At 35.5% G+C, this 14,787-nt stretch overlaps 1 protein-coding gene across 1 annotated transcript in view; it reads left to right on the top strand.

Moving 5' to 3' along the window:
- The first annotated feature begins 14 nt into the window (after positions 1-14).
- Positions 15-14,787, top strand: part of DNAJC10 (DnaJ heat shock protein family (Hsp40) member C10) — a 24,605-nt gene continuing 9,832 nt past the window's right edge. The window contains exons 1-15 of the mRNA XM_009289542.2: positions 15-153; positions 447-808; positions 2,509-2,674; positions 4,478-4,528; positions 5,938-6,020; positions 6,207-6,338; positions 7,207-7,300; positions 7,525-7,602; positions 8,863-8,906; positions 9,271-9,408; positions 10,539-10,628; positions 11,402-11,515; positions 12,313-12,427; positions 14,207-14,334; positions 14,608-14,724. Coding sequence (XP_009287817.1) covers positions 608-808; positions 2,509-2,674; positions 4,478-4,528; positions 5,938-6,020; positions 6,207-6,338; positions 7,207-7,300; positions 7,525-7,602; positions 8,863-8,906; positions 9,271-9,408; positions 10,539-10,628; positions 11,402-11,515; positions 12,313-12,427; positions 14,207-14,334; positions 14,608-14,724 — 1,551 coding nt within the window. The 5' untranslated portion in view covers positions 15-153; positions 447-607. The remainder of the gene's footprint in view (positions 154-446; positions 809-2,508; positions 2,675-4,477; positions 4,529-5,937; positions 6,021-6,206; positions 6,339-7,206; positions 7,301-7,524; positions 7,603-8,862; positions 8,907-9,270; positions 9,409-10,538; positions 10,629-11,401; positions 11,516-12,312; positions 12,428-14,206; positions 14,335-14,607; positions 14,725-14,787) is intronic.

The raw sequence follows: 14,787 nt of genomic DNA, 5'->3' as shown, positions 1-14,787 counted from the left end.
CGGGCCGAGCGCGGGCGCCCCCCGGGGTCTGCCCGGCTTTATCTGCGAGGGGCGTCCGCCGTCTCCTCGACGAGCAGTCCTCCACCCCGGAGCGGCTGCGGGCTCAAAGCTACCCGGTCCTTTCGGAAGAAATGTCCCCCTGCGGTAGTAAAAGTAAGTCTGAAGGAAAAGTGAGCCGCGCTAAAACCACTTTTTTTAATGTGATGTAAGTGGCAGGTATTTAGTGTCGTTCAGTAAAGCTTTGCATGATTACCTCACTCAAAATATACATAATCAAGAGATGGTCTGTCACTGTGCGGTCTTCAGAAAGCAGGTAATTAGCCATCAAGAAACTTAATGTTCATGTGCAGTTTGCACAAGCTGGTGATGGGGTTCTTTGCTAACTTCTATTTATTGAGTAAGTAGGAACATGTACTTAATTGCTTTTTCCCTCCCTCTTCTTATAGGTTGTAACTTTTGCAAGACTTGTGACATGAAGTAGGACAACCAGCATTTTGAAGAGCTCTGTCATAAATACGGCTGTATCTCTGAACGTTGGCAGATTTACTGGAGACTCTTCCCAAAGCCTGCTCGAATCAGAACCTGTAAACTTTCCAAAAGCTTCATAATGGAGTTCTTAGTATCCAAAGCAGATTGTATTAGATATTTGAAAAGATCTTTATTGCTAGTTTTAGTATGTGTAATAGTTCTTGTGTGCACTGATCAGGACTACTATAGTTTACTTGGAGTATCCAAAGAAGCAAGTAGCAGAGAAATACGACAAGCATTCAAAAAACTGGCATTAAAGTTGCACCCTGATAAAAATCAGGTAGGTTACATCTTTAACAAGTCAAAGTTGTTGAGTTAATGGATCTTACTGTTTAAACAAAAAGTGGTTTTAATTTATCTTAAATGTTTCTCAGTTCCTGTGAAGTAACGTAACCACCTGATAACATGGTTCAGCTCAGATTTTCTGCAGAGAAAACTTACAAAAAGGGATAGAGTGGTCATACATGGTCATGTTGAATTTGGGCCATATTAAATTGCTGTAGTAAAAAAAAAAAAGAGGCAAGATCATTCTCAATTATATTTTTGTACATAGAGGAAAACTTACATCTGTACCATATTACCTTGTTGGTAAACTGATGAGTTTGTCTCTTTCCATTTAGCTTAGGGGAACTTACTGTTTCCCTAAGATGAAGTCTCATCTAAACAGCAAACACCACCAGCCTGTTCCGAGACATCAGTCTCCAAGTATCAAACAGGACAAAGCAGAAATTCTGGGACTGACAAGGCATAACACGGGAAGGTAATAAGGAGCACTAGAGTAGCTAGAGAAAGAAGACTGGGAATGGCTCGGTCTGCTACTGTATTTTCTGAAGTACAAAGAAATCATTTTTAAATTTAAACGTCATCAGTTTTTCCTCAAGATTTCCTGAAATAATCAGAAATTCAGAGGAAATATGAGGATTTGTATCTTTATATGTGCAACTGAACCTGCACAGAGCCCCAGAAGACAGTGATGTTCCATATGAGCTCAGGGCCCGCCTGCACAACGTACACTGAAGCCTCTGAGATGCTCATGTTTTACAGTGGATTTGAACATGACAAAGCTCAAAGAGAAAGCCAAATCTCAGCAAAGTTAGAAATGCCAACTTGTAGCTATTAACTGCAAGTTTTATTTTCCCTGTGTTGATACCTTTCAAAATAATAACATTTTGGATCAGATTCTGTAGTTTCCAAGTACATGAATACTACTAAAATACTACTAAAGATTTTTCAACAGGTTATTTTCAACATTAAAGATGATACATAGAAGATGAAGCCATTACACAAATTCCATAATGGTAATTCATTTCATGTTTGTCTAGGTAAATAAGTCAAGAATCTTTAAGAAAAAGTGTCTTTTGAATGAAATGTATAAGCAGAAGTTAAAAGAGTGGGAGAATGCTGCAGATTTTGCTCACCACTGTTATACTACACCAGCTCAGAACCCAAACTGGGGTTCAAAATATGTCTGCAGACTTTTCACCATTCTAATTCCAAAGCTACCTAGAACCAGAATGCTTTTTAAATAAAAAAGGGGTCCTCTGTCTACACCGTGAGATCAGAAGGGATGAATCTGTCTTTATAGTAGAGATTTTCAAACTGGACAAGTGGGGATTCTAGGGGAGTAGGAAAGATTATAGAGGAAATGGCAAGTCTTCGTTCTTGAGTACTTATTTTTCTTCTTTCATTGAAGACAGAGAGTTGAAAGAAGACGGATCACTGGAGAATGTTACAGCCTCCTACCAGTTCACTTTGTATTTCAGTTGGTACTTTAGTGAGGGTGAAGAAATGAGCAGAAGACGCATCTGGCTTCAGGAAAGGAAAACTTTTTACTGTAGCTTGGAGATCAGTGTGTAATGTCTGCTTCCATCACAGCTGACATCTTTAGTAGGGATATGAAAATATTTCTAAAGATACTTTCTCAGCATTATATGTACAATATGGTTTATTAATTACTTACTAATTGTTTTCCTTAAATAGAATGATCCAAATGCACATGAAAACTTTTTGAAAATAAATAGAGCCTATGAAGTACTTAAAGATGAAGATCTACGGAAGAAGTATGATAAATACGGAGAGAAAGGTCTTGAAGATCAGCAGCAAGGAGGTCGTTATGAAAGCTGGCACTTCTATCGCTATGATTTTGGTAAGTTATGATGTATGTTTGTGATTTGCTTGAAACAGTCACAAGTAAATGCAATATTCAGATCTATATCAGATCTTTTTACACATTTCTGATGTATCCTCTCCAGATTTCTGCCTACTCTGTTGTTCTCCTGTAGCTGTCATTTTCTCTCTGTTGACCCAGTCTTTTATTTACCCTGTTAATGGCTACCCAAAAATAGCAAAAATGTAATAATCTATTTACCTAGCCTTTTGTTCCTGCTGCTTACCTTTTTATTGGTCATCTAACTTCTTGTTTATTTTATTTAAAATGCAAAGCTTTTTTTTTTCCCCCGCTTAAATTCCAGTGTTAATGTTTCATCAGTATTCTTTTTAACTCTTTAATGCAGGAAGACCTTTTTTTGTTTAGATAAAGTATTCTTAGGTGGATTTTGAGAGGAGATTTTTGCACTGTCAAACCTATTTTATATACAGTTATACAATTAGAGATCAGTAAAGAGGCAGTAGAAAATCAAAAAAATAATAACGGAATCGTACCTAAAATGATCTTGAGACAAGTTATTTAATGTTTGTCTCAACAAATCTTAGGTATTTGTAGGGAAAGGCTGGGATGAACCGTTCTCAGAGCTTCTGTAACAGGAGTAAGCTAAAATAGAGAGCTGAGGAACATGGTTTGACTGATATGAAAAAAGAAGCTGAAATGAACCTCCACGTTCACAAAATTTTTTTCTGGTGTAGTTTGATTTAATATGTCCCAATCTCTAAAAAATTAATGTCTGTGCAAATTGAAATTGAATAAACCAGAGGTGCAACTATCACAGGAAAAGATGGAGATTACCCTAAAACTTCTTCAGATAAACAGATTTACGAAATTTTGTCTGTCTGAAGTTGCACTGCTTGATTGAGAAACAATATCCTTGAATGTCTATTCACCAGTCATTTGAGAGTATCTATATTAATATTTTCATATTTTATATGTGTGTATATATATAAAAAATATAGCTATTTTTATATATGTATGGGTGAGAGTATGTATTATATTACATGATATGTAAACGGATAGTAATATAAAAAGTACCTTGTCACCTGTAGAAATCAATTTCTCTTATTATTTATTTGCATTTAATCCTTCTATACCTCAGGTGAAATGGCATCTCACCATGTTAGGTACTGTAAAAGATCTGTAGCCACAGTAGCGTAATATAATGCTGTCTACTAGTATTTTTGGTATCTCTGCACTGCCTTTCTTGCGTACTTGAAGTAGTAGACTGTTTTGTAGTGATGTTCTAGATAGGACTAGTTAGCTTTTTAGAAAAGCTGTCTTCCTTACCTTTATTCTCTCCACTTTATTCCACTGCGTTCACACATTCTGTTAGTGGAAAAGCTTGTGGCTGAAATGCCTTTGTCACCTAAATAGTTTAGATAACCAGAGGCTGAGAGAAGAAGTGAAAGCTTCCAGACTCTCACTGAGAGCTGAAGCTTCTTGACTTCTAATCTCACAACTGGTTGATGTTATTTCTAATACTCTTGCCGTCACAGTGGTAGTTCAAGTTCTCTGCTCGCTCAGTGGCTGGTCTACTAATACACCAAAAGAACTTTTCTGTTCTGATGGTGGCTTTTGTAGCATGAGGGCGTGGGAGTTCGCAAGAGATTAAACTAAGGTTACATATTACTAAACAAATACAGCTTTGTTGTAAAAACTATCTTTGCCAGCTTACTATTTCAATTTAAGTGTACTGTCTTCTGTCTTGTGAATAAAATGATAGTTTGTTTCTTTGTTTTAAAGATGGCAAAAATAAAAAAGCAATTGGTTTTTTTTTAATAGGTATTTATGATGATGATCCTGAAATTCTAACATTGGATAGAGGAGAATTTGGTAAGTCTTAAATAAATAGCGCTCTGTTTGACGATATGGCAATCCAAAGTAACAATTTTTACTTTGAGCTGTATGTCTGTAGATTTCTATTACATATCTATATAAAAAACTGTCAGAAAATCATCTTCACATGAGAAAACAAAAAAAACCCAAACCCTTACTGCTTCCTGGTAAATGCTAGTTAGCAAATAGACCAATATCAATAAACAGTTTACATTAAGTTTGAAAGATATTTTGTGAGCTCTGTAAGAGGAAATTATAATTATTTGAATTAAAATTTTGTTTTTCCTAATTTATCATTACTATTTTTTGGTCTCTTGTTTAAAAATGCATTTAATAGAAATATAATAGAAAATTTCTATCAATTTTTTTCTGTGAAATCCAGTCAATTGTGCCTTGCACAAGAGGTTCAAGACCAGAAGGTGATACCAGATACTAAAAGCACAGCTAAGTAAAACAAGGTCTGGAAAGATAATACTTTCAGTGAGGACATTATCCATTTTTTTTCTTTTAAAATTACAGCTAAGATGTTTACAACTAAAAGAGACTAGGGAGAAAAAATACTGGATTTTGTGTGATCTTTCATCTGCATTTTGAGTACGGTTTCCTTTGTATGGACTGGATCTACATGCTGAACCAGTTTTGTAAACTGTTCTAATAGCAGAACTTCATGATGCTCTCCATAAGAACCTGGTCTTGCTTTGGTTAATTGATTTGCAGAATCTACACATTCCTTAGTTGGCTTGTCTGTGAGGGTATTTTAACATAGGCAATTATAACTTAGAAGAAAAGTCTCTATAAAAATCATGTCCAAAAATGGAGAGACTGAAAGCCATGTAATTCAGGCTGATAACCTCTTTGTGTGTATATTTTGTTGCTGTTTTCTTTTATAAGCAAGAGTATCTAATTATGTTTCCCTTGACTTTTCTAGTAATTATATTAACTTGGATTTTTAAATTGCATTTTCACCTATTAGACAGGGATTCTATATAAAAAGATTGCCTGGTGGAACCCAGAAAATACATGAAGTGATATAAGGAAATGGAAAGTTCTAGTGGGTAAAAATCTTTTAGAACTTGTATTTTTAAGGTAACCAGACTTACACTATAACATATTTCAGGTAGGTTAATCCGTAGAGAATAAATTTATTCTTAACTAATAGAACAGATGTTGAAAGTCAGGGTGCTGGTATCCTCTGAAATACGATTTTTGCGCGCTTGCCTACAACAGCAAGTATTTGCAAGTGAAGTGCAATCTTTATCCCATCTGAGTTACTGTTACTAACTATGTCTGACATATAAATACTTAATTCAGCTAGTGGAAAAACAATGTAGTAAAAATGTACATTCTACATATAACTACATTGTAGATATGCATTACTTACTTACAATTTTCTTCTCTCCATCTAGATGCTGCTGTTAACTCAGGAGAACTGTGGTTTGTGAATTTTTATTCTCCTCGATGCTCCCACTGCCATGAGTTAGCACCTACGGTATGTATAACAAGCAAATTAACTCTGAAAATTCGGTGTTTTTAACAGCATAAAACTTAACCAAATGGATTTCTACACTGAAGCTGAAACCAAAGACAACAATTCAAGATGCCAGGAATAAAATATGTGCTGATTTTTCGTTATATCTTTATAGGAAAATATCCTTTTTTTCCCCCTTTTTTCTAGTGGAGGGAGTTTGCTAAGGAGATGGATGGAGTAATACGCATTGGAGCTGTCAACTGTGGAGATAATAGAATGCTTTGTCGAATTAAAGGGATTAACAGTTATCCCAGTCTGTATGTTTTCAAAACTGGAATGGTGAGTGATAAAACTTCAAGTGCTTTTAGAAAGACTGAAATCTGGAAGAGTATTTCTTTAATACTTGTTCAATCACAGATCTTTTCTATAAAGATCTTCCTTGTAATATATTACTTCCTTTTAATAAATTACTTTTTCTCTTCCTTCGCCTTGGTTAAATTAATTTAGAAAGTTAACTTCAAGAATAGATATCTGGTTTATACAGTACTTTTTTTGAATCATTTTACCATGCAATATATCACTTCTGATTTGGGAAGATACTGCCGGCAGTGGTGCTGTAGCAACGTAACAAGGCTACTTGAACAGTTTCTCTTATAGTATTGTAATGGACTTTTCAAATACAAAGAATAGTCTGTGGTTTTGAGTCTAAAGAATATGACCATGTACCTAAAGAAACTTGGAAATTCCTTCCACAAGATTTCCTCCATGCTAACTGCATTATGTACGTCACGCTTTATAGCTGCTTGTTAGGTGGTGGTGCCAGGGGTGGTGTACAAATTGCACTTGAATAGTTGGGTACGTTTTGACAATGGTAAGATTTGAGAGGTTGAACGCAGAGATTGTGCATACACTAAATGGACGGATGCAAGCAATTTTTATTTAAATAGAAACATAATCATTGAGTTTCTAAGACTAAATTATCCTTGTGTGGCTGGACTTGGAAAGAAATCACATTACAAAATTTAAATAAAAGTTAAATTCCAAACGTTCCAATATGGGAGGGAGAGAACAGTTAGAGCTAAGGTTTGGGGGGTGGAGGGGGTGTCCCCCACAGTTGCATAAGTACTGTTATAAAAAAACCAGTAGCTTTTGGGATGTTGTTTTTTCTTTTTTTAACTTTGTAAACTTTATTCTTTGTCTTCTATAGCAACCAGTGAAATATTATGGAGACAGGTCAAAAGAGAGCTTAAAGAACTTTGCCATGCAGTATGTTACAAGCACAGTCACTGAGTTATGGGCAGGTAACGTTCACATATTTTCCTTGGGGGGGGTGTTCTTGATACTGCTTTTACAGTATAAAATATGGCAGAAACTATGTATAGAACAGAATCTGTCAACTGTTGCTACGTGTTGTTTTTGAGATTAAAAATAGTTTACTGTAATCTGCTAATGCAAATATAAAACCTTCTGGTTTCATAGTCACGTTTAACTAGTCACAAACTGATGCAAATTGTTTCACTCTTAGGAAACTTTGTTAATGCCATTGAAACTTCATTTGCTTCTGGTGTTGGTTGGCTGATCACCTTCTGTACTGAACGTGGGGGTAGGTGTATTAAATACTTTTCAAGTAAGGCAAACAGGAAAAAAAAGAACTTTTGCCGATAGTGGCATAATCCCTTTTGCTTCTGATAAAAAGTTGTAGAACATCTTAGATGATCACAGTATTTGGACTGTGGGTCATTTAAGCTCCGTTTTAGAGGCAGTTTGACAAAAGGGACATTAATAGAAAGATCATGCTATTGTGCTTCACGTGACTCATTACAGCAGCACTCAAGTGCAACCCCTCAGGAAGGGAACTAGCAGAAAAGGCCTCTGACTTCAGTTTCCAGCTGAAGCTCAAATGACAGATATTGCTTAGGTGCATGCCAACTTGTCATGATAGCTGAGCAGAAGAAAGGATGTATCTCCCCATTAAACCACCGATACTCAAAAATCAGCTGAATATTTTCTCTTAAGTTAGGTTTGGACATAGTAATTGGCTCTTACCACCGATGTCATGACAGAGTTTAGATTTGCATTATTTTTTTGTAGCTGTTTGTCACTGACCTTCTTGGGATCAGTATTGCAGATATGGTATGTGAGAAAGTTGCCTTGGGTAGCTGGCAGAGCTAAGTAAATGCGCTACACCTTTGACAAATAAAGATTTCTGGGTCTTATGAAGAGACCTTTGTTCTGTGAACTGAACAACCAGAGCTGCAGTCTTGGATTTACATTTGTAAATAGCTTGATTTCAAGTTGCAATCCTTTTGTTATTAAGTTTTCAACTTTGGTCCAATTAAAGTGAGGTTGATGCATCTTCTTATTTCAGAAAAAAATCTGCATCAGAAGGTAACTATTCAAAGTCTGGATGGGTAATTAGAGCATATGATATATTTATTATAGTGAGTTATTATTTGAATCACAGAAAATTGATATTTCCATTGAAATCTTATTCCAAGACAGTATGTGGATACCTCTTGGGTTTGGTGGTTGTTTTTTTAAAACATTGGTTAAGAAGAAATTTTAAAGGTCAGTCTTAGTATAGCAAATAAAATATTAAAATTTTTAAAATGAGAATTCTGTGTTGATGAAGCAAGAGAATGTTATTCATGTTATTTTTAACTTGAAGTAGACAACCATCAAGTGCTGATTACTAGATGTTACAAGTTCAAATCACTGAAATACTGGGCAAATAGCTGGGAAGCATGCCTTTTGAAATGGTCACCTTTGTAGGGAGGAAAGGGGTAACTATAAACAAGGGTAGGTGTAGTGCATTAATAATTTGAAGTTTTATGTTTGTAAAGAAATCATTTTTATTTTGCAGATTGCTTGAGTTACCAAACACGCCTTAAGCTAGCTGGCATGTTGGTAAGCAGTGTTTCACTTTGAAAGCATTACCTGTTACAGTTAAAACAAAATAACAGAAGTGAAAGCATAAAGTTGTAGCCAAAACTCTCACTGAGTTTAGTGCAACCAAGATTTCACCCATTAACTTTCAAAAGAGTGAAATATTTTGACTTAGTAGCTATTGGAATAACATTAAATTTTTAAAGAATTTTATCAAATATGAATGAACATTAACTAATGAATTACAACATGGTCTCCTTCCATTTTCTAAATGTTGTATATAATGGCTTGTGTTGGGATTTTCAAAAGCATTTTTGAACCTGAAATTAAGAAATACTCTTTGTTTTTGTTGTTTTGTGGTTTTGTTTTGTTTTTTTTATTACAGGAAGGTCTTGTTAATGTAGGCTGGATGGACTGTGGCACTCAGGGTGAGCTTTGTGATAATTTAGATATCTCATCTAGTACTACAGCATACTTTCCACCTGGAGCCACCATAAATAACAAAGAGAAAGGAGGTGTTTTGGTACGAGTTATTTCTCAGCCGTTCTGTATTTAGATAAAATAAGGGGATGACAATGACAAAGGAATGTATAAATAATTTTCAGATTGATTATATACAACTGAAAAGATGCTTTTTTCTTTTTTCTTCTAAGCTTGTATGCCTCAGTATGAGTTTATATCCCTCCTGGCTTCTAAGGCAGTGATCCCTGGAGGTGGTCCCCAGTTTGCTGGTATGCTGGGAGAGTGAACAGGAGCACGCTGCAGTAGCAGCAGCCTGTAGCTCTGCCTAGCCACCTCCTCAGGAGCCTCCCTGAGCAGCTGTGGGAATCCAGGGGTGGGATGTGCTCTGTGACAGGCCCAAAAGCTAGTTCTGAAGCTGCTACCCAGCTATCCTGGGGAAGCTTGGGAGATTTGCCATGTGCCCCCAATTTTTATTCCAGAAGGAATATGCCCCAGGTATCACAAGTTTGAGAAATGCTGCTCTGAATGGAGTACTGACATGTGTGATAAACATACTCCTACGCTGTCTGTCGGTACGGATTATGCTGTACGGCTATATTCTAATATTGCAACCTCCTCCTACATTTGTATGGTAGTTTTAACTTCCTTAATTGATGCGAGACGTTTCTCAGTTTGAAGCATGGCTTGTTCCTTTATTGTCACTACTGTTATCTATATCTTTAAAAGGAGGGAATTAAATTTGTAACCTATGTACTTTCAGCCTTGTAACTTACCAACTCTGAGTTACTGATTCATATTACTTCCTAAATCTAAAAACCTACTGAAACTTAAATATCTGTACAGTGCAGTTAAGGAAAGCTGTAAAACTAGATTGGAAATCTTGTAAACTTGATTGGAAAATTTGTTTGAAACTTGAATTTGAGACTTTTAGCACCCTTTTTGACAAAATACGGTATCTTGAGTTTAATATTGTGGGAAAACAAGCTAAAAAGCAGTATTCTGAGAGTAATATTTGTGAAACTATATATATGAAAAAGAAGTTGATCAAATAACATATTATTAACTGTACTCTTCAGTTGATGGAAAAGAACAAATCAGAATAATTTCCCTGACACTTTGAGTACTAATCATCAACAATCAGGTTGATGTTTGTAATTCCTTATAATAAACACAGTTAACTTTCCTTCCTAGTTTCTAAACTCCTTGGATGCCAGAGAAATATATCAGGAAGTAATGCAGCATCTGCCAGACTTTGAAATGATCTCTGCAGCATCATTAGAGGTAATTTTTTAAAAAGATGTTGATTTCTTTAAATAATATATTTTTTTATCATTACTTTTTACATTTTTCAAATCCTGTTGATACAACAACCTAGTATTTATTTAACAGAAAATGACTTCCCCCCCCGCAGCCAAAATTATTTAACATTGTTTGTCTACATTTACTTTTGTTGTTTTGCAAAACAACAAAAGTAAGGGGGGGGGGGGCATGTATTTAAAAGGAAAATAGAAAACCACCGAAACCACCATTGCAACTCACTCTGCAACTGTAACTTTCTAGTTATTTTTTAAATCAACTACATTGTAGAGAATTTTATTTTAAATGTCTTTTGTCAATAATGTAAGAGAAAAAATACTTGTTAATCCTTGATAAGTTATGTGTGAACTGAAATTAGAAGTCATAAATGTTACTCGTGTCTTGGAGAAAAAAAGAGGAAACCTCTTCACACTTGTAGTAGCACTTCGCAGCTTGATCTACAATAGGAAACGCACGTGGAAACAGAAAGTATAGAGGGTAGCCTGTAGCCAGCTTGTTTTCAGATTTTTTTCCACTTTCCTGCTTATGATGCAGTAAAATGAAGTTTACTGGAAGGACTACATGAAAGAATTTGTTGAGTGGAGGAGGCCACTCAGAGATCAGATGAATAATTGGGCATTTGCCTTCATAAAACATAAAAGGAATTTACAAGTTGGTATAGGTTGGGAATAATATTTTTTTTTTCTCTGTGTTGTGGTTTTTTTGTTGTTTGGTTTTTTTTTTCCCTTTGTTTAAAGGACCGTCTGGCTCATCACCGATGGCTGCTTTTCTTCCAGTTTGGGGAGAGTGATAAATCAAATGTACAGGACTTTAAGAAACTTCAATTTTTACTTAAAGATGATCATATTCAGGTAAGACTGCTCACTCATCTAGTGTTAAATACTATTTACATTCAGAGAACAAGTCAGTATGTTTTTATTATTATTAGCTGTCCCTACCACCTGCCACCTCTGGTACTGAAAGACATATGCTATTGTATGGTAGATCTGTAGTAAAGCTTATAATTTAAAGCAAGCAATGACGTTTCCTGTACAGTTTGAATAATTTAAAAGTAGTTAGGAAAGTTTATCTTTTAAATCTGCTCTCTCATGGGAGATGTCGCTGCAGATTCCATTCAGTTAAAAACTAAAAGTTAACACTTCAACATCGAATTGATGTATGTGAAACTGTATTTTAATTACTCAGAAAACCCTATAATTATCTTGAAAATTTTCTTAATAAAAAGAAACCAAATTCAAACTTTGTACTAAAGACATATGGACTCAGTTATTCTATAAGGTATGTATTTTTAAAAAATTGTTGCATTGACTAGAAGAATTTTAATGTCACATTTATTTTAGGTGTCCTTTTGCTCTCTTGCTATCTTATTTGGAGGGGAAAAAAAAGAGGATCCTTTAAGGTTTTATTCCCCATTTTGGCCTTTAAATTAAAAATTAGCAAACAACCTAATATAGCTGTGCTAATAGTTTTCCTTGAACATCATAGTTACAAGATTGTCTTAAGATCTGTTGTTTATAAAAAGGCTACTACTTCTCCATATTTTTACCTTTTTTTTAATGAATGTATCCTAACTCTTACTGCCTTTCAAAATATGTTAATCTATATAAATTAGGATGCCTTAATTAAAATAGCACTGTCTGTTAAATAGGTTGGCAAGTTTGACTGTCTTTCTTCACCGACCATCTGCAACAAACTATACGTCTATCAGCCTTGTTTAGCAGTCTTCAAAGGAAAAGGAACTGGAGATTATGAAATTCATCATGGTAAGGGAAACTTTGGCAAGTTTAAATCATTACATAATCACTTCGAGATGACACTATCTTTGGCAAACAGCACTTATTTCCCCAAAGAACAGTTTTGTAGTTTTAATATTTGCTATTCCTCTGACCTTACTGTAGCCTTGCACAAACTTACCGTTTCCTTTCTTTTTTCTTTTTTTCCTGGGTAAGCAGTCATCAGATGCCAAGAGGTGTATTTTGTCTTTAGTGTTCTGTCTATTTCAACGTCATTTACATAATTACACACAAATGAAATCTCTGAAGCTGGTCAGGACAGCTTCTGCTTTGGGTAGGATAACCAAAGAATGCTCTAAGGCACAGCCTTCATAGAGGCTTAACATGCTAGTTATACAGTGCTGCCAACTTGAGGAACTTGGATTTGATTTCATGTGTCACTGCACTAAAACTAATTCCATGTTTTGTTGACTTCCATCCGAGAAAATCTGTATTGAGACTTTTACCACTTACTTTCATTTCCAAAGTAGCAGTTTCCTTCCAGGAAAGGTTGGAACTATGTTACTGTGTACCACTGAAAGGACTCAAAAATGCTGGTTGAAGAACGGAGCCTGAAGCAAAACTAGCTTGCAGCAAGAGGTGTAGCTTCATCCAGAATGCAGCACAAGACAATTATGCAAGATGAGGTTCTCATTTTTCAGCCTCTGAAGTATTAGAAACAGCTTGCTAGAATTAAGTCAGAACGTCAGTACTGTAATAAAGAAGAAAGGAGAAAAGTTTTTGACCACTTAGAAAAGATCAGTAGTATTTGAGGGGGAAAGACGATCCCATACATCTAATGGTTGCTGCTGGGACAAGCCTTACATACTCTCTGAAATTTCCACTCCTGCAGAGAAGCCAAGAAAAGGGTCATATACATACAGCATTTTTAATCTTTTTATAATGGCATAGATTACAAAAAGTGTAAGAGAAATACATTGGACTACAATACATACATTCTTTTCTGAATGGTTTAGTTTACTATTTACAGAACAGATGATATCTAGCATGTTTGCCAATAGTCATCTCGCTCCAGTATTTATAACAATATAATACTCGAAAGAATCAGGCTTTTTTATATGCTGTGTTGAAGGGCTTCAACAGTTTAAAATCTAAGAACAGTAATAAATCTTAATAAGTCATTGTGCAGTGACTTCAGATTTAATTACCCTGAAGTTCTTATTCTCAGTTCATTTCAAGACACAAACTCTCATTTCTGCTGGCAGTTATGTACATGAAGGGTATGAAGAGACTTGATCTTTGCCCACTAGAGCTGTGTCAGCAGGAACTTCAGTTACACCTAAAAAGCTGTGATTTAGCAGTATCATTTATTTTGCTTGACGTCTTTACTGTGTCAGTGCCTTTGCCAAGGCAAGTGTATCTAGAATAGTAACTCTTTAATTCCAACAAACATGAGTAAGATGGTAAAACAGACAGTAGTTCAGTCACAAAAAACCATTCATTTTGTTTGACAAAAACATGTTTTGTCTTGGATAAAACATTTATTTGGCTAATATTAGGTAAATATCCAGTTTAGTATTTAGCCAAATATCGACTGTCACCTAGAGTATGTCTTACCTATGTAGGTTTGGACAGTTTATCATTGTCTTCCTGAGAAAAAGCAAACCAGTACCTGTTCAATTGATTTAAGCAGGCCATGTTTAAAGATCAGTCAAGGGAACTGAAGGACTCTTGTTGCTATCACTGACTTTTTTAATGAGATCTCTCACAAGGAAAAATAAAGTTTCCTTTCTACGTTGTTCTTTGAAGGAAAGAAGATCTTATACGACATTGTTGCATTTGCCAAAGAAAGTGTCAACTCTCATGTTATCACACTGGGACCTCAGAATTTTCCTGACAAAGAAAAGGAACCATGGCTTGTGGATTTCTTTGCACCGGTAAATATTTACTATCTGTATTTCCCTTCTTCTGAAATCTGTTATGTAACTATGTAACAAAATACTAGCAGTAACTTGAAAGTGTCCTTCAGCATCATGAGATGGTATTGTAATTCCTCATTCCTTGGCAGCACTAGTTCCTAGGCTGTGTGGGTTTTGTATTTAGTGGAGTCTGTTGTCAAAGCAGCATATTATTCATCTCAAACAGCTTGCGTTCTCCTGAGAGCCAACTGTGGGGAAAGCAATTGCACTTACTTGCATTTTGTTTTCTAGTGGTGTCCTCCTTGTCGAGCTTTGTTACCAGAGCTGAGAAAAGCATCGAAACATCTTTATGGTCAGCTTAAATTTGGAACACTAGACTGTACTGTCCATGAAGGGCTTTGCAACATGGTAAGCTGCAGGAACCAAAAAAACCCCCATATATATATACACACACACACACACACACACATA

The sequence above is a fragment of the Aptenodytes forsteri genome, unplaced genomic scaffold, assembly GCF_000699145.1.
Source record: "Aptenodytes forsteri isolate BGI_AS27 unplaced genomic scaffold, ASM69914v1 Scaffold442, whole genome shotgun sequence".
NCBI lineage: Eukaryota > Metazoa > Chordata > Aves > Sphenisciformes > Spheniscidae > Aptenodytes > Aptenodytes forsteri.
Note: the sequence above shows the minus strand (reverse complement) of the source record. Positions and strands in the feature narration are given on the sequence as shown.